Raw genomic sequence first — 24,405 nt, forward strand, 5'->3', positions numbered from 1 at the left:
GAGAGAGAGAGAGAGAGAGAGAGAGAGAGAGAGAGAGAGAGATGTGATGTGGCTTATGTTCCTTACATCTCCGTTATTAGTCTCTTGGTCTTTTTGCATTCTCTCCTTGGTCGTTGTTCTCCATATTCTGGTGCATGATCTCCCTGCAATGTCTCTCTGGCCTCTTCTTGTTTTGGCATCCCTGTTTCTTCTTCTAATTTCACTGCCTTGAAATGGGAGCTGTTTCTGGTGACTTCTCGTTGGCCAGTTGTGGCTGTGATCATGGGCCCATTCACTTTTACCACTACTGCTGGTTCTCTTGCAAATGCCCTGTCTGACTTTTTTATCTGTCGCTGTTTCACAAACACCATGTCTCCTTCCTCTATCCTTCTGTTTGTTGCGTGTCGTCTTTGATCCGCGTATTCTTTCATCTTTTCTTTCTGCCTCTTGTCTTTGGCGGCGATGTCTTCCTGGCCCAAGTTTTTCTTTTCTTCCATCTGTGGCAGATGTGTTCTGCTCACTCGCCCTAGTACCAATTCCGCGGGACATCTCCCCGTGGAGCTGTGGGGCGTGTTTCGATAGTCCCTCAGTACCTGGCATAGCGCTTGTCCAATTGATATGTCCGTCAGTTTTGCTCTTTGTACCGCCTTTTTGATGGTCCCCATGAACCTTTCCGCCATTCCATTTGCTTGCGGCCACAGGGGCGTTATGCGCCTGTGATATATGCCTAGGTATGTCATGAATCTTTTGAATTCTTCGCCTGAGAACGGTGGGCCATTGTCTGTTTTTAATGTCTGTGGCGAGCCCCACGCTGCAAAGATGTCATCCAGCACTGGTAGTGTTGCATTCGCAGACGTCGACGACACTGCCTTTACAATGGGGAACCTTGAGTATTCGTCGATCACTACTAGGAAGTAATTTCCTGTTTCTAGAGGCCCATAGAAATCTGCGGCCAGCTCCGTCCACACCGCTGTTGGTAGGGGAGACATTTTTAGTGGTTCTGGTCTTGGAGGTGACCCGATGATTTGACATATGTGACACTTTGTTATCATTTCTTCCACCATGCTGTCAAGTCCTGGGAACCACACCTTTTCCCTCAGCATCTTTTTTGTGGCCACCATGCCCCGGTGTGACTCGTGTGCCAACTCCACTGTCCTTTTCCTCAGCGACTGAGGCATTATTATTCTCGTGCCTCTCATTACTGTTCCATTTTCACTTTCTGATAGTTCCTCGTGTATTCTTTTGAATGCCAGCAGTTCTTCTTTGTCTACTCCTTTGTCTGCATGCATGTCGCTGTTTACATGCCTCCATCGTTGAGTTTTGTTGATCCTCATCGCCTCTTGCATGGTGTCGTCCTGTTTCGTTGCTCGTTCCAGTTCACTCATTGTTATTGTCGCTGGTGTACTGAGTTTTAGTGCAAAGTTGAGGTATTCTTCTGCCATTGTGGTCACTTGGGAGTTCTGTGGCAGTGGGTGTCTTGACACGTAATCTGCTGGATTTTGTTCTTTGCCTGGCTTGTGGATGATTTTGAAATTGTAGTCCATGAGCCTTATTCCCCATCTTTCTATTCTGGGTGGTATCTTTGCATTTGGGTTGCCATATATCGTGATTAGTGCTTGATGATCCGTTACTATCGTGAACGGTTTTCCGTATACGAACATGTGGTAATGTTCACAGGCCCACACCACCGCCAGACTCTCCTTTTCGGGTTGTGAATACCCTTTCTCAACCTCTGTCAAACTCTTGCTCCCATATGCGACGATGTGTCTTGGGGAATCTCTCCCCGGTTGATGTTGCGCTAGGATTGCTCCCAGACCCACGGGGCTTGCATCCACTGTCACCTCTGTGCACAGTTGCGGGTCAAAATAGGCTAAATGATCTACTGCTGTCACTGCCTTTCTTATTTCTTCGAACCCTTTGTCACATTCACTGGTCCATCTAAAATTCTGTCCCTGTTTCGTCAGCTCTCGCAATGGTGCGCTGACAGTGGCAAAATCCTTGATGTAGCGCGAGCAGTAGCTCGCTAGTCCCAGAAACGATCTCACTTCTGCCACGTCTGTGGGCTTTTTTGCCTTCTCCAAAGTTTCTACTTTGCTGTGGTCTGGCCGCATTCCTTTTTTGGAAAAGATGTGACCAAAGAACACCAACTCATTCCGCCCCAGCTCACATTTTTCTGCGTTCAGCGTTAGACCTGCTTCTTCTAGGTGTGAGCACACCTCTCTTAGGGCGGTGTCGTGTTCCTCATCCGATTTGCCAAACACCAGGATGTCATCGCTATAGTTCAGACTGTTCTTGACGGGCCTGATAACTTGCCGAATTGTCTCTTGAAATATTTCCGCAGCTGACGAAATCCCAAAGCTCAGGCGCTTGTATCTAAATAATCCCAGGTGAGTAGAGAATGTCGTGATGTACCGTGACTGGGGGTCAAGTTCCAGCTGGTGGTAGCCCTTGTATAGATCTAGCTTTGAGAACCTTCTTGTACCCGTGAGGCAGCTAATCATATCATCTAGGTGTGGGCCTGGGTGTCGCTCTCGTTCAATTGCCTTGTTTGGAATCCTCATGTCCACGCATATTCTTATTTTTGATTTATCCTTCTTTGGGACGGCCACGATTGGTGATACCCACGGTGTTGGACCATCTGCTGGTTCGATGATGTCTTGCTGTAGGAGGGCCTTCAGCTCCTCCTCCACTTGTGGTTGCAGATGTATGGGCACCCTTCTGTGATGTTGCGCAACCGGTCTCACCGTTTCGTCAATGTGCAGTGTTATCTGCCGCCCCTTCAGTTTTCCTAGACCTTCTGTCAGTTTTGGATATTCTTTTAAGATTTTTTTTTTCCGCCATGTGGTATGTCATTTCCATTAGCCCCATCACTTGTGCTGTGACGTTGCTCAACAAACATGGCGCGGGGATGTCTCCTTTGAGTACATGTATCCGCTCCGTTGTCCTTTGGTCTTTGTACCGTAGTTCTTCCTTGAACTTTCCCAAGTTGATCACTGGTCTTTTTGCCCCCCACGTGAAAACTTTCACCCGTGACGGCGTCAGGGTTGGCTTTATTTTCATTTTTTCATACTCCGAAACGCACATGATGTTGCACGTTGCACCACTGTCCAGAACGAAAGTGGCGTCATGTGGCCCCACTTTTATTGTTACTGACTCTGTTTTCCGTATCTTTTTCTTGTCTATCAAGCATATTGTCTCATCGCCCTCTTCCTCATCATCTTCAGAGTCCGTTGTGCCCTCTGTCATGAGGTATAGGCGTTCTGTTTTTTCTTCTTCATATTCTCCTTCTGACTCTGCTGATGAGCCTCTCACTCCAGTCTCGACGTGTCTGATGTGTCTCCTTGTCGACATTTTTCCTCTGCTCGTTCTTCCCCGATCGTTCCTGAACTGTGCTCCTCGGCACACACTGGCGTAGTGGTCTCTTCCGTTGCATTTTCTGCACGTCTGGCCAAATGCAGGGCATGGTCCTCGGTGTGGGAATTCCAGACCACATCTGTAGCATGTTCCTTCTTGCGGCTTCCTTGCTGGCTGATCCCCTCTGTCTTGTCTCCAGTTTTTTGTTCTATTGTTGCTAGCCATTCTATTGATTTGTTCTCCACCTCTTCCTTTGCCACGTTCTATCACTTGAGCGTGTGATGTTGCTCGCGCTTCCGCTCTCCCAAGTGCAAGGATGTTCTCTAGGGCTATCGGTTCTTTTAGTATCCTTGTTCGGAATGCTATGTCTCGACAGCCTGTTATTATGAGTAATCTTATGGCCTGTTCGTTGTCAAATTTCTCGAACTCGCAGTGCGTCACCAGTTTCCTCAGCCGCGTTGCGAATTCGTCCAATGATTCCTCAGCTTGTTGAAAAGCAATCGTGAAGCTGTATCTCTCAAAATCCACATTTCTTTGCGGATCGAACTTGTCTGTTAGGCATTTGATCAGTTTGTCATAGGTGTCAATCTCCTGCTTTGGTAGCGTCACCATCAGGTCCTCGACCTCATCGCCCACTAGATTTACAAGCAGTCCTCGTTTCTTTGTTTCTAGGACGTCTGTTGCCTCTGCATAATTTTCGAACCGTCTGAGCCACTTCTCCCATCTTATCCCTGTCTGTGGTTCAGACAGACTGAATGGCAATGGTCTTCTGTATTGCGCGCTTTGTGTTGTTTCTGCCATCACTTCTTTCTACTTCTTATTATTTTGTTATTCTTTCTCACTTTCCTTTGTCTCACTTTATTTCTTATGTCTGGTTTACTCTTTTATTCCCCTTCTTGTCCTTTATTTCATGTATTTTAGGCCTCTACTTGTTCTGTTATGGCTTTTATTGCATTTCCATCGCTTTCTATTTCGAAATCGGCACTTTTTGTCCAAAACTCGATCTCTTCCTGACTTAAAAATGGCCGCCGAGCCGTTCTGGCTTCTTATTGGTTCGTTTGCCTGCTTTTAAAATGGCCGCCGCTGATCACGCGGGACTTCGCGTCCACTCTCAGCGCTGCCTGACTTCAAGATGGCCGCCACCTCTATTCTCGCTTGTGATTGGCTGCCGCGCCTGACCCCAAAATGGCCGCCGAGACTCTCGCGAGAGCTCGCGCTGCCTTCTTCTCTTCTCAGTCTTTACTTTCGCGCTCTTTGCTGCTTTGCTGGGCGCTTACCGGGGGTCGCTCGGTCACTTTCCTGGTCCTCCTGCAGCGATCGGGGTGGGCTCCCGTGTCGCTGCCGCTGCATTGACGTCCCTTTTGCTCCTTCTCTGGTCACAACGCGATCCAGGGTGGGCTCCTGGTTTAAAATCGCCTTTTCTTCACGTCGGAGTGTTCCGATCCCATCCTCGTCGCCAGTTGTCGCGTCGTGTGCCCCCACAGACCAGACAGGAAACATGCAGAGTGTGGTAGGTGTTCCTTTATTAGATACAATAGCTTTGTGGTGCGGCGCGTCCTGCCCCCTGACCTCTTGCTCCGAGGTCCTGATCCCGACTGTCCCTCATCCCCTCCCCTGACCGGATGTGGTGTCCGGTGTCCCTGTCCCCAGGCCCTGAGTCCCCAGGGTCCTAGTGCCATCGTGTGGGCACGACAGAGGGGGTGAGTGAGCAAGCTGAAAATATTATGTGAGTTGGGGTGTAAGGGGCAACTGATTAACCTTTCGAACGAAAAGGTGATGGAGTTCCAGTGTGTGTCTGACAGAGGGCATCACCGAGCTTGATCAAGCAAGAGATTTAGTTAGTGGGAGAGCCAGTCACTCAAAGGGTGTTTTGCAGGCAATCATTGGCCTCTCCGCTGAGACTGCAGGCCTGTGATGTGATGTTGCGCCTCCTGATGCCACTTCCTGTGATACTACCTAACTTGGAGAGTCCCCCCACTTCTTTTTTTAGGACTTGTACCCTGCTGAAAACTATAGATTGCTTTACCCATAAATGGGCATTTAGCTTTCTGTCGTTCTCTAAAGACCGACTTCTTCCCAGCACACTGATGATGTCATTAGCGGTGTTTCCCCTCTCAAGAGGCAACCCCAGAGGGTCCCAACTGCAGAATATAGACAGAACACAACATCAAAACAGGAGTTAAATAGAAATGTAAACACGCATTAGTATAGTCTTAAAAATAGGAGTTAGAATTTTTAGTAACTCTCAGTTTTGTCAGAGGAAAGAACCGTGGCACTGAATCAAACAGTTTTCCCAGGATCACAGAGTAGATCAAGAGAGCGAGCCAGAATTAGACGTATGACCTCTAGACACCCTCCAATAACATAACAGCAAGAACACATCTCCAGTCTGAGCATCCCACAGAGACATGCAAGCCCTAAACCAGCGAGACTGCATAGACCACCACCGTCACCCCCTGCAATAGTAACAAAGAGAAGGCAAACCTAAAACACATTGACCTCGTGCACTGTCGTCTGGTCCGGGGCCCGGCCTGCATGGCGCCTCTGCAGGCCTTACTAACCTTTCTCCTCTCCGGCTCTCGTGGGGCAGCGGGTGAGTTCCCGGTTTGCTATTGGTCAGAGCTTCCCAGATGGTCACCTACAGAGGAAAATGGCGGAGAACAAGTGAGGAAAAAAAAAGGAGACGATGACGTCACTCGAGGAACGCGTGCTGGTGCGCAGCTGCACTTGGTGGCCTTTCACACCCTGGCTGCTTTTGCGCGAGCACTAACAGTGCACAAAGGGTGTAGAATTTAGCTTTAACTTTTTGTCTGCAGTACTTAAACTTTATTGAGCTGCAATACCGTCCCCCCGCCACGCAACATTAAATATGTGGCTCCAGGCTCACTGACTGGGTGCTATTGACGTGAAGTGAATATATCTTTAGCTTAACCTGAACTAAGGATTTTTAGCTACCACAAGAACAAACATTTTCACCTCACATTCCTATACACAGTAATGCATATAATAGCGGTGTCCCCACTTATACCTGGAGCCCCTCCTAGTCACCCTCATTTAAAACAAATCTTAATACTTTATCGGATTTGTGGCGCAGCATTGCACACCAACCAAACTTGCTGCACAGCGCATAGGGGAGAGAGCAGCGCAGGGCCATATTTACTATCGCCAAGCACTACAGACACATCTTTGCACCATTTGCGATCTGTTTGGAGAAATAAATATATTTCTCCAACATTGTGCTTGCCTCAAAAAGGCATTATTTTTTTTACATTGAGCCCCTTCTAATATTTTAGTAGACAGGGCTTTCGGACGGAATTCTCACATATGCAACGCCCCCTGATGCAAAGTGAACAAAGTGCTATTACCCTAAAAAAGATTACTTTCCCATTCCCCCAAAAAATTCTGTTGGGAAATAAATACACAGCTCAGCACAGATTGTCCCAGGGCCTGTGAGTTTTCCCTTCCCTGTGACGACGCCCCCCAAAAAAAAACTTACCTCCAGCCCGCTGCATCGCCGGTCATCTGCTCCCCTGAGGCCAATCCCGAAGCTGCTCTCATGCATGAGAGCAGTTTCAGGATAGGCCTGAGTGTCAAGGATTTGTGCTCCCAGGGAGACTGGGAGCCTGTGCTTTGCTGTTTCCAACTCAGCAATGCAGCTGGGTTGGAGAGAGCTTCAGTGTTTTCACGACGGTTTGGTTGGACTGAGACAGACGGCCAAACCGTCATGCGCACTGATAGCAGTGCCCATCACTCCCCGTCGGTGCCTGTCATCCCCCTAGCCTCGCCCCCAAGACTCGGCCTGGAAACAAAATAAAATGATAATAAAGCGGTTTCTATTATCTTTTTTGCGGGCGACACTCCTCCGCCATAGTGGAGGTGCCGCCACTGTGCACCTCTTCTTACAATTGTAAGGTACTCACTGGTGTGAACTGGTAGGTACAGCTAGTGGCCAACAGCTGGACAAAGGCCTCAGAATGATGTTGGCCGATTTACCTATGCAGTGCACCTGGTGGGAGGCCGAATCAAGCCCATAGGCACAATCTCACCTGCTGCGCGAGAGACAAATGGCACGAGATCAAGGGATACCCGCGAGGCTCTTATTAAGTCATGTGTTATTCAGCTCATTCAGTAGAGCTGGCTGGAAACCAGGTAAGCCTCAACCCTGTCGCGGCAGCAAGGAGATTTACCAGACTCTGCAGGACACCTACTGCTGACAGAGCAGAGCACCGCGCGCATGTGCCGTCAGTCCATGAAGTCATCACTTCTATGACAATAAACCTTGGCAAAGCTAGTAGATCGGGCGCTGGATACCATCCTTTTGGCTTTGTTAATACTTGTTTTGTTTTTTCAAGGTTTTTGTTTAACTTTACTGCTGGGGAAGCTGTCTTGTCATTCTAAAAAAAATGTCTTAAATAAAAAAAAAGTCTGTCTCAAAATGCATGCATTGCCACAGTGGTTTCTGGGACTGAAACGAAAACTAATTTGTGTGTGGATGTGCTCCTTGTGAAAGGTCATAATGTTGTCATCACAATGAAGTTAGCCATCGGCTAAAGTGGGGTTCACCCACTGCCCCATGCTGTATGCGGTAGTGGACAGAAGAAAAATGTGAGTGACAAAATAACAGACCAATGGACTGAGAGCGCGAGCTGGAAGCCCATATGCATAAGTATATTATGCACAATTTTAGAAAAATCAAAGAGATTTGGCTAATGATTGACCTAACAAAAAGCTGTGCCTCAGCACTGGGACAGTAGTGTATGATATAGTCATTGCCATCACAGGGGGCGCGAGGGGGGAGGGAGAGAGGAAAAAGAGGACTGGCATTATGCCCCAAGTTTCCTAGGGGCCTGCTCTCCTTCAGCATAATTTATTTATAGATTGTTAATTGCTGCAAGCCTAACGTCTTTGTTAATAACAAGTTGTGTGGGCACACCACTAGATGGTGCCAGAAGCTACATTTTCTATTTCTCTGAAGTTGTGTTTTTTTAACCCTTAGAAAGAGATATTGCTCATCACACCTGACCAAATCAGAAGAACATGCCCGAGGGCCCGCATTAAGTTTTGACCCGTTAACTTCTGACAAGCCTGGCTGTTTTCCAGAATTGCAAGAGCTCTGTGGATAGTTCAGTGCTGTAAAGGTGTTTGTGGTGTAGCTACAGACATGGACTTGCTATACCTCAGTCTGGGATGTTAACTCACAAAGCCAATCGAAATAGAGGTGCATGTGTGAGCCCTCTTGATGTTTCTACGTTGGTGTAGCATTGCACAGTGGAGGTATAACGCGTTTCTAAAAGCCTATATTTTGTCTAACAAATAATATTGAGTATTAATGATTTATATGTTAGATCCAATATGCAAAGGATGAATTATAATGTTTACAGTTCAAATGAGTTAAATATGAGATTTAGAAGTGTGGTTATTAACATGATTTAGTTATTCGCATATACACATGATTTAGGTATACACATTTTGGTGAAACCTACATTTTGGAAAAAATGAATGCTGCTGCATCAGTCATTCACTCCTGCATTTACCCCCTCTCATCAGATTCCCCCGCACATCTTGTCACCTCACAGGCTCTGCAAGAGTAAATACAGATGGTGTTATGCTTTTCTAATTGTTATTAGTACAAGGCTTATGAGCAAAACTTTTAGATAGCTTGATACATCCAAGGTCTCAACCACTGCAGTTCCGTTGCTCAGCTCAGTTTTGGTTCCCCTGTGGGTGCTGAGATTTGAGGCAGCGGTTTGAAGTGTGCAGACTGAGATTTTGGTACCTGGGCATGTATGTGGCTTTCGAGCCTGGTCTCAGCATGAGCTTGAATGCCCACCTGTGTACTCCTGCTTAACATCAGACCCCAGTTGTAGGGCGAAGTTACCTCTTACTATCTAAGGATGCACCACGTTGTTTAACATGATCACCCTCCCCTGTCTGGTTTATGTCTTAAAAAAGGATCCCTTGTGCTTGCCGCAGGTTTGGTGGCAACAGCTACAGGCCAAAATCCGGGCCTTCTTGTGGCTTGATCAATCTTCCCATATAGAGTATAGGAAATGTATTCAACCCCCATGGGATGGGGGCTATGTATGGCGGATGTGTGTCTTTATTATTGGGTGGCCCAACTGCTGGTGGTCAACAAGGTGGCCAGGATGGGTCTAAGCAAGATGGAGGGGCTACTGCATAGCAATCCTATTCCATCTTCCCTTCCTGAGCCCACCAAGGTGGTTCTTGAGACTTAGCGTATGGCACTGCAGTAGGTTGGATGGGACCGGAAGGTTATGCAGGTGACCCCCCCTTTGGGTGGGTAGGTGGTTGCAGCAGACAACCTCCCTAGAAGGGTTTGATGGGTGTGACAAGATTGATATTTCCAGGGTGGGGGACATATGGCAGGGTGAATACCTTATATCTTATCCGGCTCTAAAGGAAGAGATTGGCTTCCATGGATTTCAGTTTTATAGTTACCTGCAACTATGCCATGCTCTGGAGAAACACCGTGGCTTATTGGAGAACATCCCTGAAGGTAGCCCCCTTGAGTTCCAGACCCTTATGGGATGTATCATTGAGAAAGGAATTTCACGTATCTACTGATCCCTTATGATATGCTTTCCTGACCCGGGGTGGAGCTTCAGGAGAGGTGTTACACCCTCTAATAAATGTATTTTCTTGTAAATAGTTGGGGACAGGTGCTTTCAGTCAGTTATGGTGAGGTGTATGTCAGATTACATTTGGGATTTTTACATGCACACACAGACAAAAAAATAAATACATATACTCTTTCTCTCCTCTGTTTAGAAGTTTTCAATTTTTTTTTAGTTATTTCACAAAATATTGTGTTTGAAGTACCCCTAACAATGTACACTGCTCTCCCTTTTCACTACCTCTTGAGCTCCCTCATGCCCTGCTTCTCATGTATGTGTTTTGCCATAATATGCCAGAGTGATTTTTTAGAAAACCTGAAGCGCACCCCCCATTTCACTGACCCAGATGGCCCCTGCCCCTGACTAGTTTGCACCCCTCCGGTCCCAGTGGGAACAATGGGAGGGGCCCCCGGAAGACTCAAGACTGGAGAGACGCGTGCATGGTGCCCAGAGTACAGGTTATATCCTACAAGCGTTGGCTTAGATTGATTAATTATTTGCACATGACCTACAATACACCTGAGCGTCTTTGGCGCACAGGCACACTACAGTCGCCAGAGTGTTGGCCCTGCTTTCGGACACCTACACATTTTTATCATATGGTCTTTGACTGTCTGGTGATTGCGAGATACTAGGGCCAGATCAATGAGGCACTATCCAGAGTGGTGGGGGTCATTCAGAGTGGGGGGGGGGGCCTTTGACACCTCACCCACGTCCATTCTGTTAGGAGTCCTGGAAGGGGTGTGTGATGACAGTGGAGACAAGAACCTGGTGGGATTGGAGTGGCACTGCCAAAGACAGCTATTGCTAGAGGGTGGCGGCTGCCTTCTTCTCCTCCGCTAGATCCATGGAAACAGGAGATGGACTTGTGTTCAACTAAAGAGAAGACTGTATATGAGGAGGCCAGGGGATGCCCCAAAAACATACAAAGGTTGGAGTACTGTGGACGACTATGATGTATATTTACAGGTGGGATTTACTGCCATTCATAATAAGCCCTTCCAGTATTAGGCAGTTGTGCTGGGGGACGTCATGTGTTGTTTCTTGCTTCCAAAAACAATAAAAATCAGTTTATAAAAAAAAAGTATTCCAGTGCAATTAATGTTGCAGTAAAATATGAGATAGATATTACTGAATTGCGTTACATTTAACCTGCAGGCCTTGGTTTGGGGACACGAAAGGCCAGATCTAAACAATACTTAGTTGCAGGTCTTCTATTGTAGTACTATTTATTTTGCACCTTACCTACTCCTTGCGAGGCATGATAGCCCTAGTATCTCTCTAAACAACTAGGCCCCATCCGCTGCCCAACAGTCCTAATGGCTTACCTGCTCCGACTGTGCCAACCTCGTCATACCTACACCATTGCGATTGGTCACCCCTTCCCCCTGCGCCACAGCGGAATTCGCGGCGCAGGGAAGGGGTTAATAGAAAATGAATGTTACATTCTGGTCTGCATACAGCCCTTACACTTGTGGGCCCCCAAGCAACTACCCAGCGTTCCCATGTGTTAAGATGGCAGTACCCTTAACCCCTCTCCCCTGCCGCCCATTCAACATGTGGGCAAAATATATCCTGTGTGTCTTTTACTAAAAGCTCTGTTCCATCGAAGAGGGCGTACACATTTATCGTCCAATGGGATATCTGTCTAGAGCTCAGGCCACGTTGATGACATCACAATCGATGTGGGCAAAGACTGGAACTTCACACTTAGGTACTGCATGTAAAGGGGGCGTATTTTAAAGACTGGAACAATTCTTGCTCCTGGCTACTGTTTCTATGCTGACATACTAGACTGAATGACTTCCCGCTCTTAACTACTGCATGTGTGCAAAAACATTTTAAAGACTGGAACATTTCGAATGCTGTAGAAATGGGGACACATTTTAAGGAGTAGAAGAGCTACCACTCTTAGTATCTCACTGCCTTTGGCAGAGGAACTCCCCCCTTAAGCAGGGAGAGCATGGGCCGGCCCCAGGCCCGGTGGGACAGCAGACTGGGTCAGTGAGTAAGTATAATTACTACTTAATGAACCCGCTCTGTCTGTTATTGATAAGCAGAGCCGCTGGAATTGGGCAGCACGGTTGGATCAAATTATGTCAGAGTTGACTAAATTATGCAGGTGGCAGATCATGCGGTACATAGTAATATTATCTAATTATATGGTCTAGTTATGATAGTATTACTACACGATTTTGACATTTTGACTTGTTAATACTGTCTGGACAAAGGATTCACCTCATTAGAACTTTTTTGTGGTTCAACTCATCGAAAATGCTTAGGCTGGGGCCCTCGACTTCCAGTAATGGCTCAGTAGGGGGTCCCAGGATTCCAATAACGATTCATTGGGGCGTCCTCGGGGTCCAGTAATGATTAAGTGGGGGTCTAATGAAGTCAAAAGGTTAAGAACTACTGCCTTGGAGGTATAGCCAAAGTAAAGGTGTTTTCATTTTCTGCCTACTGCTTCTATGGGGACATGCTTTAAAGAGAGAAACAGTTCCCACCCTTAGCTACTAAAGCTATGGCAAAAGGTTTTTCAGTGCATACTGGGAATAACTTTCAGCACACTAAATGTTCATATTTTTGTTTTTGTTTTTTTGTTTAGCTCTGGTGGACCTCTGCTACAAAACACATATTCATTACGAAGTTATACATGTTAACCTGGCTGCCTCTTTTTAAGCTCAATGGAATAGACAAGGGTTCGAAGGGTTTAAGCGGCCGCTGTTCTAATAAGGCATTATTGCTAGCTTGGGTCGGTTCCATTCAGTACCCAGCAGAGGGCGGTGCAGGCTACCTGGTCATATTCGCTGCCGGCCTCCAGCAGGCTTTGTTGAATGGCGAACTGCAGGAGGTCCTCCTCCTCCTCCCGGCTGCTGTCCCGGTGGTTGCCCACCACGCTGTACCCACGCGGGGCTTCGAACAAGGCCGGGTCTATCTCACACCCTCGACAGGAAGCTGTAAAGACACAGAGGCAGGCACAGCAATCACGACAGGTAAATAGGCAACCGCAGACACAAACAGACGCTCGGCTGGAGTCACAGAGCTGGGTATAATTCACAGTTGAATTGTGTCTCTTTGGCTGTGATACAACCTCAACTGTGACAAAGGGTCACACATCAACAAGGCAACCTAAACAGCGACGAACAAATTCTAAATGAATATGGAGTAATGAGGCAACTGCCTCAGTATCCAAAAACCCACCACTGTCAGAAGGAATCTGACAGGAGAAGACAAGACACAGAGCTCTCTTTGGCTGTAGCTGAACCCAACCTGGAAGGACATGCAGGATTTTTTTTGCTCATACCTTTTGACCCCTTCAGTGAGTCTGCCCCATCTGTGGTGATCACCTTTATGCACATTCCATCAGGGCACAAGCCCTAAAAAAGAAGTGGTGGAACTAACCTAGTTATTTAGGCAGAATTCAAGTGACATCACGGTCGCGACATCACGGTGCGCAATATCCCGGCCCAGGACATCTCGTAGCATGACATCATAGAAAGTGGCATCACTGGCCACGACTTTACAGGAAGTGGCATCACAAGAAGTGACATCTGAACTAAAGCCCTCACATATATGTTTAGCAGGTCTATCATGTGTATGTTTGGACGCATTGCGAGGGTAACAGCACAGTGAGCTATGGAAGATATGTGACTTTTACACCTTGCAATCCCCCAGTTTTATGTAATACATCCTGTACATTCATTTACAAACATATTTTTTGGGACATGTAATATGCACTTGTTGATGTAAAGCGCTCTAACACCCTGCATTTGAATGAGTAGAGCTATACGAGAAAAAAAATGGTACCTAAATTATTTCAACAACCCCGCAAGGGAAGTAGGCTCTATATAAATGTAATTGCTTTGTGTAAATACTGGGAAAGACCAACACATTGGATATTCTTACAGTGCATGCATATCTCCTAAACAGGGACTGAACAAAGTGAAAAGCTGCCTCTCTTAACCCCTTCCGTGCGGGGGTAATTCCCCTGCTGTGCACAGCGCCCCGGTGCTCATGACAAGCTCAGCTCGTCATGAGGCACAGTGCTTGTGTGCTCATGACGAGCTCAGCTCGTCATGACCACACCCGTTTCCGTTGTACGCTTAGCACAGCAGGGGAATTATCCCCGCATGTGAGCGTTCCACAGCTCATGACGAGCTGAGCTCGTCATGAGCACCGGCGCACCGCGCCTCGTCATGAGCACGGCAGAGGTTAAGTAAGTGTGAAGAGCTATCAAGGTTTGAGCATTTGTTTCCCCTCCACTTCATTTACATCATGTGTGAGGCTCCTGACTGCTCCCAGCCAAGAGACTGGAACAAAAGGAGATGCGATGACCCCTCAGATTCCGCCTTTGTTATGGGCCTGGCTGATGAGGATTATGAATCCGAAACCGTTCATAGGATGCTTGTTTCCGGTCCAGGGAAGACATGGTTTGGCAGTTCGGGCTGGACTGTTCCCATGAGGCACAGGGTCAGACTGATTTGCATATGGCCATGTCTGAACTGGGGTGGAAGAGTGGGCTAAAGAATGGTGATGGATTAAACCCAGATCAGTTGACTGGGGGTGAGTGTTTGATTTGCTCAGACGCTCCGTCCAAAATCCCCTTTTGTATCGCTTTGTTATGGCCCCGCAGGAGTCTGAAACAAGAAAGCCCCATATGCGCCTGCACGTTGTTGCTTGTTGCAGATGGAAGCAGACAAAGTGCAGGTGCTGCTGAAAGTGTCGGACTAGTTCAGCACGTTATTCAGTGGGGCCCAAATTCTTGGCAGGGTGGACAGCATTCACCCTGTGTAAGAAGTGGGTGGACGCCGTCCACCCGCGTGTACCCCCAACTCATGCCCTGCATTCCATAGAGTACACCGGAAGTTCATGAATGTTTGGTTTTGCTTTGCATTGAGGGCCTCTTACTGTAGAGTGGAGTGTGCAGCAGGCTCTGTCTTGGCCACCCCAGCAGCCAGTGTCACTGCCCTCCATGGGGTTAGCCACTAATCCCAGAGATCTTTGATATATAAGTATTTAGCTTCAGTAGAAAAGGGGAAGGCTAATCTGCCTTATACCATTTCAAGGCTAATGGTATTTTTGATATGCATTTGTTTTCCAATTGTGGCACGAATACTGCATTTTAGGACATGATAGTTTGAATAAATATTCTAAACTTCCTTCATATTTTTTATTTTATTGTTGACAAGTACGAATGAGTGAGCAAAAGGGTGTGTCCTGTTATCGCGATCCCTAAACGGGTCAAAAGTGTTCAGTTCTGGGGTGCCAATTCACTTGTTTCTCTGGTAAGGATAGGAGGGCAAGTGAAGCACTATAACTAGTCTGACTCAGGCTCACAGGTACTGAGGTGGTATGGTGACTAAGTCCTTATATGCCTATGTTATATGGTCCCAAGCATGGTTCTGTTTTTGAGCAGAATCCCTACAACAGAGTGGGATGCCCTCAATGGGCCAGTTTCAGGTCTACAACAGATCTTTAGGAAGTGTCCCACAGACAATTCTGTCAATAGGCCGGAGTGGGGCCAGGTATTGTATGGATGTAAATCATGGGAATGACATGGAAATAGGCACAGAACTCAAGTGGAACTAGACTCAATGGTGGCCAAAACTACCAGCTTTTCTGCATATTGACTTGCCAATGCAGGTGTGCAACACTTTTTATCATCATAAAAGGACAACATGAGATGTTAATAAAAATATAAATAGCGTTATGTGATATTGCCTACTTTATGACAACAAACAGTCGCCTCAAGTTCTTCTCACTTCATTGTGATCAGAATATGTCAACCATCTTGGATTATGAACTAGAAGACACAGTGCACCAAAGAACTTTACTGCAACTCAAACAGTATGACCGTCAAGTCTCACATTACACATTGTTGAAGGAGAAGAAGAGACCACATGCCGAAGACGAAGAGTTGAATATTAGGAAAGTCGGAGAAAATTAACTAAAAGAGTAAACCCACATCAAAGAAGCCTAAATTAATTCGAACAGATGACATTAGTGGGTTTGTGAAGGAAAGTAGTAAAATACAGATGCAAATCACATCACGCAACACAAGAGTTGAGAACTTTATTTGTGAAATAAGTCAGCAGTGGTAATGATGTGGATACATACTCATGGAGCTGGAACTGCTGACGCTGGAGGAGTCACTGCTGGGGGAAGGCGCCTCGCTGCCCGGACTCTGACGCACCGAACTCACGCGCTCTTCACAGCCATTCAGGTTCCCAAAAGTGATGCGGGCATTCAGGATGTGGAAGATTGGAATTTCTGTTCGAATACATATACTGAGATATTATTTGATGCACTGATGAAACCCCATGTCCAAATAAGGTGATAATATGGCTCAGTAAGGGATAACAATGAGTCCTGACGGGCCCCTGTGAGAGAACCTATAGACCAGTCCAGGGGGATATCAAAGGGTTCCTCACAAGAGTAGCAGGGCACTGGGAGTGGATCTGAAGTATAAATCTCTCAACATAGGGTATGTAACATACATTATCCGGCTTTGTACAGAACTGCTTTTGTCACTTACCTGATCTCTTGCTGCTCCTGGGTAACTTGATTTGCAGACTGTTGTTTGCTACCTTTGAATTTTCACACCGGGTGTGAGTGTATTCAATTCCTGTGTACTTTTCCCCGTCCCTGACGTGGGTGCTACACTGTCGCAGGGTCAGTGCATTACCTGTTTCTGTATAGAGTTTATTCCCTGGCCCACTGCCTCACTCCCATTGCTTGAGTCTCCTGGTCCCACTGGTGTGTGTCTATCCCTTAGTGTGAAGAGATTTGCTGTCCCAGTGTCAGTGTATTTCATGTCCCAGTGTCAGTGTATTTCCTGTCCCAGTGTCAGTGTATTTCCTGTCCCAGTGTCAGTGTATTTCCTGTCCCAGTGTCAGTGTATTTCCTGTCCCAGTGCCAGTGTATTTCCTGTCCCAGTGTCAGTGTATTTCCAGTCCCAGTGTCCGTGTATTTCCTGTCCCAGTGCCAGTGTATTTCCTGTCCCAGTGCCAGTGTATTTCCTGTCCCAGTGCCAGTGTATTTCCTGTCCCAGTGCCAGTGTATTTCCTGTCCCAGTGTCAGTGTATTTCCTGTCCCAGTGCCAGTGTATTTCCTGTCCCAGTGTCAGTGTATTTCCTGTCCCAGTGCCAGTGTATTTCCTGTCCCAGTGCCAGTGTATGTTCTGTTCCAATTTGAGTGAAGGTTCTGTGCATTTTGATATATTCCATGTCATGCTGCCATAGATGGTGTTATCTTTGTCAACTGGCCCTATCCTATGCCTTGGTTAGTTATATGCCTTAGAAACAGGGAGCTGACCACAGTCCCAAAAACAGAAATCCGCTCTAGGCGCTGATAAAGAAGTTTGAGGTAAACAACTAAGGAAATCAGGGGAGAGAAATGAGCAAGAGTGGGTGGGTATTTTGTCTGGTATTTTCTCTACAACCCTCCTGCTGTCCTTGCTTGCTCTGCCGCTGCTGGCTGATAATAGGGGCTTAACTGAGACATAGTTGACATTAAGCAACTACTGCAAATACGTAGGGGTGTGTTTGGGGAGGGATAAGATGGTTCCACATACAATGCATCAAATGTAACCTACAAATAAACACAAAAATCACTCACACTGGATATTGGATTGGCTGCCATTATGGAAACTTGTTTCCCCATTATGGAAGTTTAGTGTCCATGAAAAAGCAGGATATCTTAGTGCTTTATCCCTTGGAGCAAAATGTGACACCTTGGCCACATTGCTTCTTTTCACTATGCCATGTTTCCCTTGCATACTCTAATTTGAAATTCTTGGAAATAGGGTCATGGCCAGTATGAAGTGCTTTATAAACAGCAGGACATGTGCATTTACTCTCTCGTTTTTTGGCAAAAGAGGCGGGGATTATTTTAGATGTTGGTAATCTTTCACCTTCAGAACTTGAATACCTTCTATGCCCATTGAGTAACAACCGACCAGATCTAGATATCCATCAAAACCCCTGAGGAATCATGCATTGCTATTTTTCCAGAGACAGGCATACCGTAAACCTTTAGACAATTTCACACACATATTGGTCACAAACCTATTTTAACAGGGAAGCCCGGAGGTAGTCTGAGTGTGATGAAATCTCGCAGTTTTGCAAACAGTGCATTGCTGATGGCCATGAGGTCAATGATGGGGGCGACTTGTTCTGCCAGGGATAAAGGGTGGTCCTCACAGAGCCAGAGCTTTGCCTTGAACCTGCACAGGGGGAGATTAAGAACGGAAATGAAATGAACCGGGGTGATTAAAACACCATCACATTTTATTGCCATTGACCTGCTTTACCTTCAAAATACAATTGAACAAGGAAAGGGTAGAAGTGATGAGAAAAGAAGTACAGAGACCGGTAATGCATACTTCATGTTGTCTTTGCAATGTTGGGTCAGTCACCAAATATATGTCCAACATCGACACTGTTCCGGGTGACTCCTATTCTAACTTTCAAGCCTTCAGCAGGGAAACTTCTTGTGGTTTTAATGATGAGCTCTCCCTACGTCTATGAATCCCATCAAATAAACAGTCCGGGTTATAGGGAAGGGATAATAGCCTGGACTCCTTGCCCTGCTCTCTTCTTAATGTAAATCAGATGTTGCCTAAATCACAAGCCGATCAACATACTTTATCGATCATCTACAATCCCTATCCAACAAAACTCTTATCGATAATTGAAATTGTAAAGGCATGAGAACATACACACCAACAAAGTCATCCTCACACTTGACAATATTAGATTCCTTCACAACACTATTTGCATAACAAACACAAAATGTCAGTGACACAACAAATTCCCCACCTTCTACATTGTTTGCTCTTCTCCCAGAAACTGCTCTGCTAGAGGTATCGGAGACGATTCGAGAGTGTGTGGACAGGGGAGAGGAGGCTATGCTGGTCCTCCTCGACCTGTCCGCCGCTTTCGATACGGTGTCTCATGATATATTACTGGATCGCCTGCAGCAGCTGGGTATTGGAGGCACTGTATTGACCTGGATCAGTTCGTTCCTTACTGGGAGGACACAGAGAGTTCTTCTGCGGCCCTTTGAATCAGACGATAAACCTCTCCTGTGCGGTGTGCCTCAAGGTTCGGCCTTGAGCCCTTTGTTGTTTAATGTTTATTTAGGCCCTCTTGCCAGAGTGGTTGAGTCGTGGGGGGTCAGGGTGGTCTCTTACGCTGATGATACGCAGCTTATTTTTTTTCTTTTAGAGACCACTCTGATCACCACTTCTCTAACTTCCGCAACTGCCTGGGCAATATTTGCTCCTGGATGGCTGCAAACCATCTGGTTCTAAACGCTGACAAAACAGAGGTCCTATTTTTTAACCAAAAATCTGCTCCCCCCACCACCCTCTGGTGGCCTGCTGTTCTGAATCCGCCTCCTATTCCAGTTCAGTCTGCCCGCAATCTGGGTTTCCATTTTGATAACACTCTGTCCTGTAAAGCCCAGATCAACAAGGTGACATCCGCCTGCTTTGGCAAACTGCGCATGATCAGGAAGATTTTTCCTTTCCTCCCTTTGGACTCTCGTAAGACCATTGTCCATGCCCTGATCACGTCGCATTTAGACTATGCCAATAGTCTCTATGCAGGCGCCCCTCTCTACCTTGTTGAAAGGTTACAAGTGATTCAAAATGCAGCCGCCATATTATCTGGAAATATTCCCTTCCGCCACTCTGTTGCGGCTTATCGGAAAGAACTGCACTGGCTTCCCATCTCCAGACGTATCCAGTTTAAAATCCTGATCCTGGCCTTTCGTGCCATCAATGGCTCTGGTCCTGCCTACCTGAGTACAAGACTTAAACTTTCCCGCTCTGTCAGAACATTAAGATCTAACAGTCTACATCTCCTGGTGGTGCCCAGATTTCGCCGCGCCAGGTGCGGTGGCAGAACGTTTGGAGTGGCTGCCGCCAAATATTGGAACTGCCTCCCATTGGACCTCAGGTTTATCGACTCTGAGCAAGTGTTCCGTCGTAAACTTAAGACCTGGCTGTTCACTCTCCCTTAAATTCTTTCTCCCTCTTTCCTACCTGCTTCGGTCCTTCCCCCTCTGATTGACAAGTATTCTGTAGCACCGGGACACCCCCTTCGGGGGTAGCTGTGCGCTCTATAAGCTTCTTAATAATAATAATAATAATAATAATAATAATATCTCCACATTTCGGATCAGACCGCAAATCATCTTCTTCACTCTGGCTAATGTCTCACTAGATCCACCATAAAATAATCAGCATTACACAAAACATAACCATATAATGTTCCAAAGTCTTTACAAATAGTACGTTTGGAAATTTCACGGGTAGCTGCTTCATCCATCATCTTCAAATGATAGACCAGTTGAGTTCATACCTACACCAAAACAGGCATTGGCATAGCCAATAGGTCTCGCGTTTGGGATTTTATAAGTGTTTAGCCATGCAACAGTTGGTGTTGTTGCACCAAGGATATTCTGCTGCATAACTTAAATACTTATAGGGTCCGAAAAGCGAGACCTATTGGCTATGCCAATGCTTGTTTGCTTTTTGTTGTTGTTTTGTTTAAGTTGCCAGATCTACAATAGCTGGACATGGTTTTTTGTTAACAGTTCTTTGCATCAAATGAACTTGTTTTCATTGCTCTGAATGTTGTTTCCATTTTGGTTGTAGGAAGCAGTCATTCCAGGGGGCGTTGGGGCTGCCTAGCTGTGTGCATGCGCCAAACTTTGCAAATGAGAAAAACCCTGGTGCAGGTGCAATTTACAAGTGTGGAGTGAGTGAGCCGCAGGCAGCATGGCTCACTCACACAGGAGTTCATGTACTGCACCTGCATACTGCATGGTTTAAGGAAACTTGACCTACTCCCTCCCAGGCATCGAACACATATTTACCAAGAAACTCTGAGAAGAGCCTGCCTGCTGTACTGAGAGCTGGTGTTGTGTGTGCCTGGTGAAAGCGTGCACTGATGGCTGGTGGTGTGTGTGCGCCTGGTGAAAGTGTGCACTGACGGCTGGTGGTGTGTGCCCGGTGAAAGTGTGCACTGACGGCTGGTGGTGTGTGTGCCTGGTGGAAGCGTGCACTGACAGCTGGGGTGAGTGTGCCCGGTGGAAGTGTGCACTGACAGCTCATGGTGTGTGTGCCTGGTGGAAGTGTGCACTGACGGCTGGTGGTGCGTGTGCCTGGTGGAAGCGTGGACTGATGGCTGGTGGTGTGTGTGCCTGGTGGAAGCGTGCATTGACAGCTGTTGGTGTGTGTGCCTGGTGGAAGCGTGCACCGACGGCGGGTGGTGCGTGTGCCTGGTGGAAGCGTGCACCGACGGCTGGTGGTGTGTGTGTGCCTGGTGAAAGTGTGCACTGACGGCTGGTGGTGTGTGCCTGGTGGAAGCATGCCCTGTGGCTGGTAGTGTGTGACGGGTGGTAGTGTGTGAGCCTGGTGAAAGCATGCACCGACGGCTGGTGGTGTGTGTGCCTGGTGGAAGCGTGCACTGATGGCTGGTGGTGTGTGTGTGCCTGGTGGAAGCGTGCACTGACGGCTGGTGGTGTGTGCGCCTGGTGGGAGCGTGCACTGATGGCTGGTGGTGTGTGTGCCTGGTAGTAGCATGCACTGACGGCTGGTGGTGTGCCTAGTGGAAGCGTGCACTGATGGCTGGTGGTGTGTGTGCGCCTGGTGAAAGTGTGCACTGACGGCTGGTGGTGTGTGCCCGGTGAAAGTGTGCACTGACGGCTGGTGGTGTGTGTGCCTGGTGGAAGCGTGCACTGACAGCTGGGGTGAGTGTGCCCGGTGGAAGTGTGCACTGACAGCTCGTGGTGTGTGTGCCTGGTGGAAGTGTGCACTGATGGCTGGTGGTGCGTGTGCCTGGTGGAAGCGTGGACTGATGGCTGGTGGTGTGTGTGCCTGGTGGAAGCGTGCATTGACAGCTGTTGGTGTGTGTGCCTGGTGGAAGCGTGCACCGACGGCTGGTGGTGCGTGTGCCTGGTGGAAGCGTGCACCGACGGCTGGTGGTGTGTGTGTGCCTGGTGAAAGTGTGCACTGATGGCTGGTGGTGTGTGCCTGGTGGAAGCATGCCCTGTGGCTGGTAGTGTGTGACGGCTGGTAGTGTGTGAGCCTGGTGAAAGCATGCACCGACGGCTGGTGGTGTGTGTGCCTGGTGGAAGCGTGCACTGATGGCTGGTGGTGTGTGTGTGCCTGGTGGAAGCATGCACTGACGGCTGGTGGTGCGTGTGCCTGGTGGAAGCGTGCACCGACGGCTGGTGGTGTGTGTGTGCCTGGTGAAAGTGTGCACTGATGGCTGGTGGTGTGTGCCTGGTGGAAGCATGCCCTGTGGCTGGTAGTGTGTGACGGCTGGTAGTTTGTGAGCCTGGTGAAAGCATGCACCGACGGCTGGTGGTGTGTGTGCCTGGTGGAAGCGTGCACTGATGGCTTGTGGTGTGTGTGTGCCTGGTGGAAGCATGCACTGACGGCTGGTGGTGTGTGTGCATGGTGGAAGCGTGCACTGACGGCTGGTGGTGTGTGCCTTTGTGGACGCGTGCACTGACGGCTGGTAGGTTGTGACGAATGGTAGTGTGTGTGCCTGGTGAAAGTGTGCACTGACGGCTGGTGGTGTGTTTGCCTGGTGGAAGCATGACCTAATGACTGGTGGTGTGTGTGCCTGGTGGAAGCGTGCACTGACGGCTGGTGGTGTGTGTGCCTGGTGGAAGCGTGCACTGACAGCTGGTTGTGTGTGTGCCTAATGGAAGCATGCACTAAAGGCTGATGGTGTGTGTGCCTGGTGAAAGCGTGCACTGATGGCTTGTGGTGTGTATGCCTGGTGGAAGTGTGCACTGACGGCTGGTGGTGTGTGTGCCTGGCTGAAGCGTGCACCGATGGCTGGTGGTGTGTGTGCCTGGTGGAAGCGTTGCACCAACGGCTGGTGGTGTATGTGCCTGGTTGAAGCACGCACCAATGGCTGGTGGAGTGTGTGTGTGCCTGGTGATAGCGTGCACTGATGGCTGGTGGTGTGTGCCTGGTGGAAGCGTGCACCGACGTCTGGTAGTGTGTGACAGCTGGTAGTATGTGTGCCTGGGGAAAGTGGGCACTGACGGCTGGTGGTGTGTGTGCCTGGTGGAAGCGTGCACTGATGGCTGGTGGTGTGTGTGCCTGGTGGAAGCGTGCACTGAAGGCTGGTGGTGTGTGTGCCTGGTGGAAGGGTGCACTGATGGCTGGTGGTGTGTGTGCCTGGTGGAAGCGTGCACTAACGGCTGGTGGTGTGTGTGCCTGGTGAAAGCATGCACCGACAGCTGGTGGTGTGTGTGCCCGGTGAAAGCATGCACCGACGGCTGGTGGTGTGTGTGTGCCTGGTGAAAGCGTGCACTGACGGCTGGTGGTGTGTGTGCCTAGTGGAAGCAGGAGCATTCACAGTGATAGAAGACACAAGTGAAACTGACGAAGAGGAGGCGGAGAAAGGAGGGGGAGTGCGAGCAGAGAAGCATGATTCAGAGCTAGAAGACACAAATGAAGCTGACCAGGAGGGAGGGGGAAAGGGAGGGAGTAGTGCAAGCAGAGGAGCCTGATTACAGCAATAAAAACACAGATGGCAGCAGTGCACGTGCACAAACTCGTGAACACAAGCTGTAGGCCAGCAAAAGCCTCTGGTGGCACTTTTAAAAAGCCACTTACTAAATGTCTCGAAGAGACAGCGCATGTGGTGTCTCAGGCGAGACCTAAAAACCTTCATACCCTCAGCGCAGCATTGATAAAACAAAAAGACAAGCCTGTTGCAGAAAGCAAGTTGAAAATGTGTGACACCACAAGAAATACATGGTTTTAAAAGAAAAGGCTGAATAATAGAAGCATTTCATTTTTACAGAAATACGTTAGGGAGTGGGGCAAAGTTTTCTTATGCTGATGATGTTGCTAAATGCACAGGTTTGCTGAATACCATAGCTACCAAGTCTTTTTTTTGGAAAACCTTTATTTGACATTTCAACCAAGTACAAACACGGGCCTACAACCCCCAGGGCCGGCCGCTAAGCAGTTGCAACACAATAAAACAATCAAAACCCAGACTCAGCATCCCGGGGAGCAGATTCGCCACGTCCACAATACGTACTGGTTGTAAAACATATCAAGTTGGTAACCGGATAAAAAGGTTCCATTTTATAATATAAGATAGAAGGATCAGGTGCCATACAATACCTCAAGTTGTGAAAAAAAGGGGTGAGGGGGCGAAATAGCAATATGTCCACAGTTAAATCATCTTCGTGTAAGTCAGCGGCGTTAAGATATACTATTCAGGATAAGCGAGAGTACAAATACAGTTCGCGACGGCTAAATGTCCGCCCAGTAGCACTGAAACATCGCGAGAATTGAGGCACATATGAAACAGCAGAGATGGCCATAAAAATGAACCTGTTACACTGACCCAGTAAAGAAGAAAAGAAAAGGGTAAAGAAGGATAAGAAGAAA

General features: G+C 47.8%; 1 protein-coding gene across 5 annotated transcripts in view; it reads right to left on the minus strand.

Annotated features, from left to right (window-relative positions):
- The window catches only part of ANKRD13B (ankyrin repeat domain 13B), a 475,220-nt gene that overhangs the window by 48,992 nt on the left and 401,823 nt on the right, over positions 1 to 24,405 (minus strand). For 2 of the 5 annotated variants that reach the window (XM_086955096.1, XM_086955098.1), the window contains exons 11-14: positions 18,035 to 18,192; positions 16,086 to 16,238; positions 12,763 to 12,923; positions 5,818 to 5,971 (exon numbers count right to left, since the gene is read on the minus strand). In XM_086955096.1, the coding sequence (XP_086811222.1) occupies positions 5,818 to 5,971; positions 12,763 to 12,923; positions 16,086 to 16,238; positions 18,035 to 18,192 (626 nt within the window). The remainder of the gene's footprint in view (positions 1 to 5,817; positions 5,972 to 12,762; positions 12,924 to 16,085; positions 16,239 to 18,034; positions 18,193 to 24,405) is intronic. The other 3 variants (XM_086955095.1, XM_086955094.1, XM_086955097.1) reach the window with 3 other exon arrangements.

The sequence above is a fragment of the Lissotriton vulgaris genome, chromosome 2_1 (assembly GCF_964263255.1).
Source record: "Lissotriton vulgaris chromosome 2_1, aLisVul1.2, whole genome shotgun sequence".
Lineage (NCBI taxonomy): Eukaryota > Metazoa > Chordata > Amphibia > Caudata > Salamandridae > Lissotriton > Lissotriton vulgaris.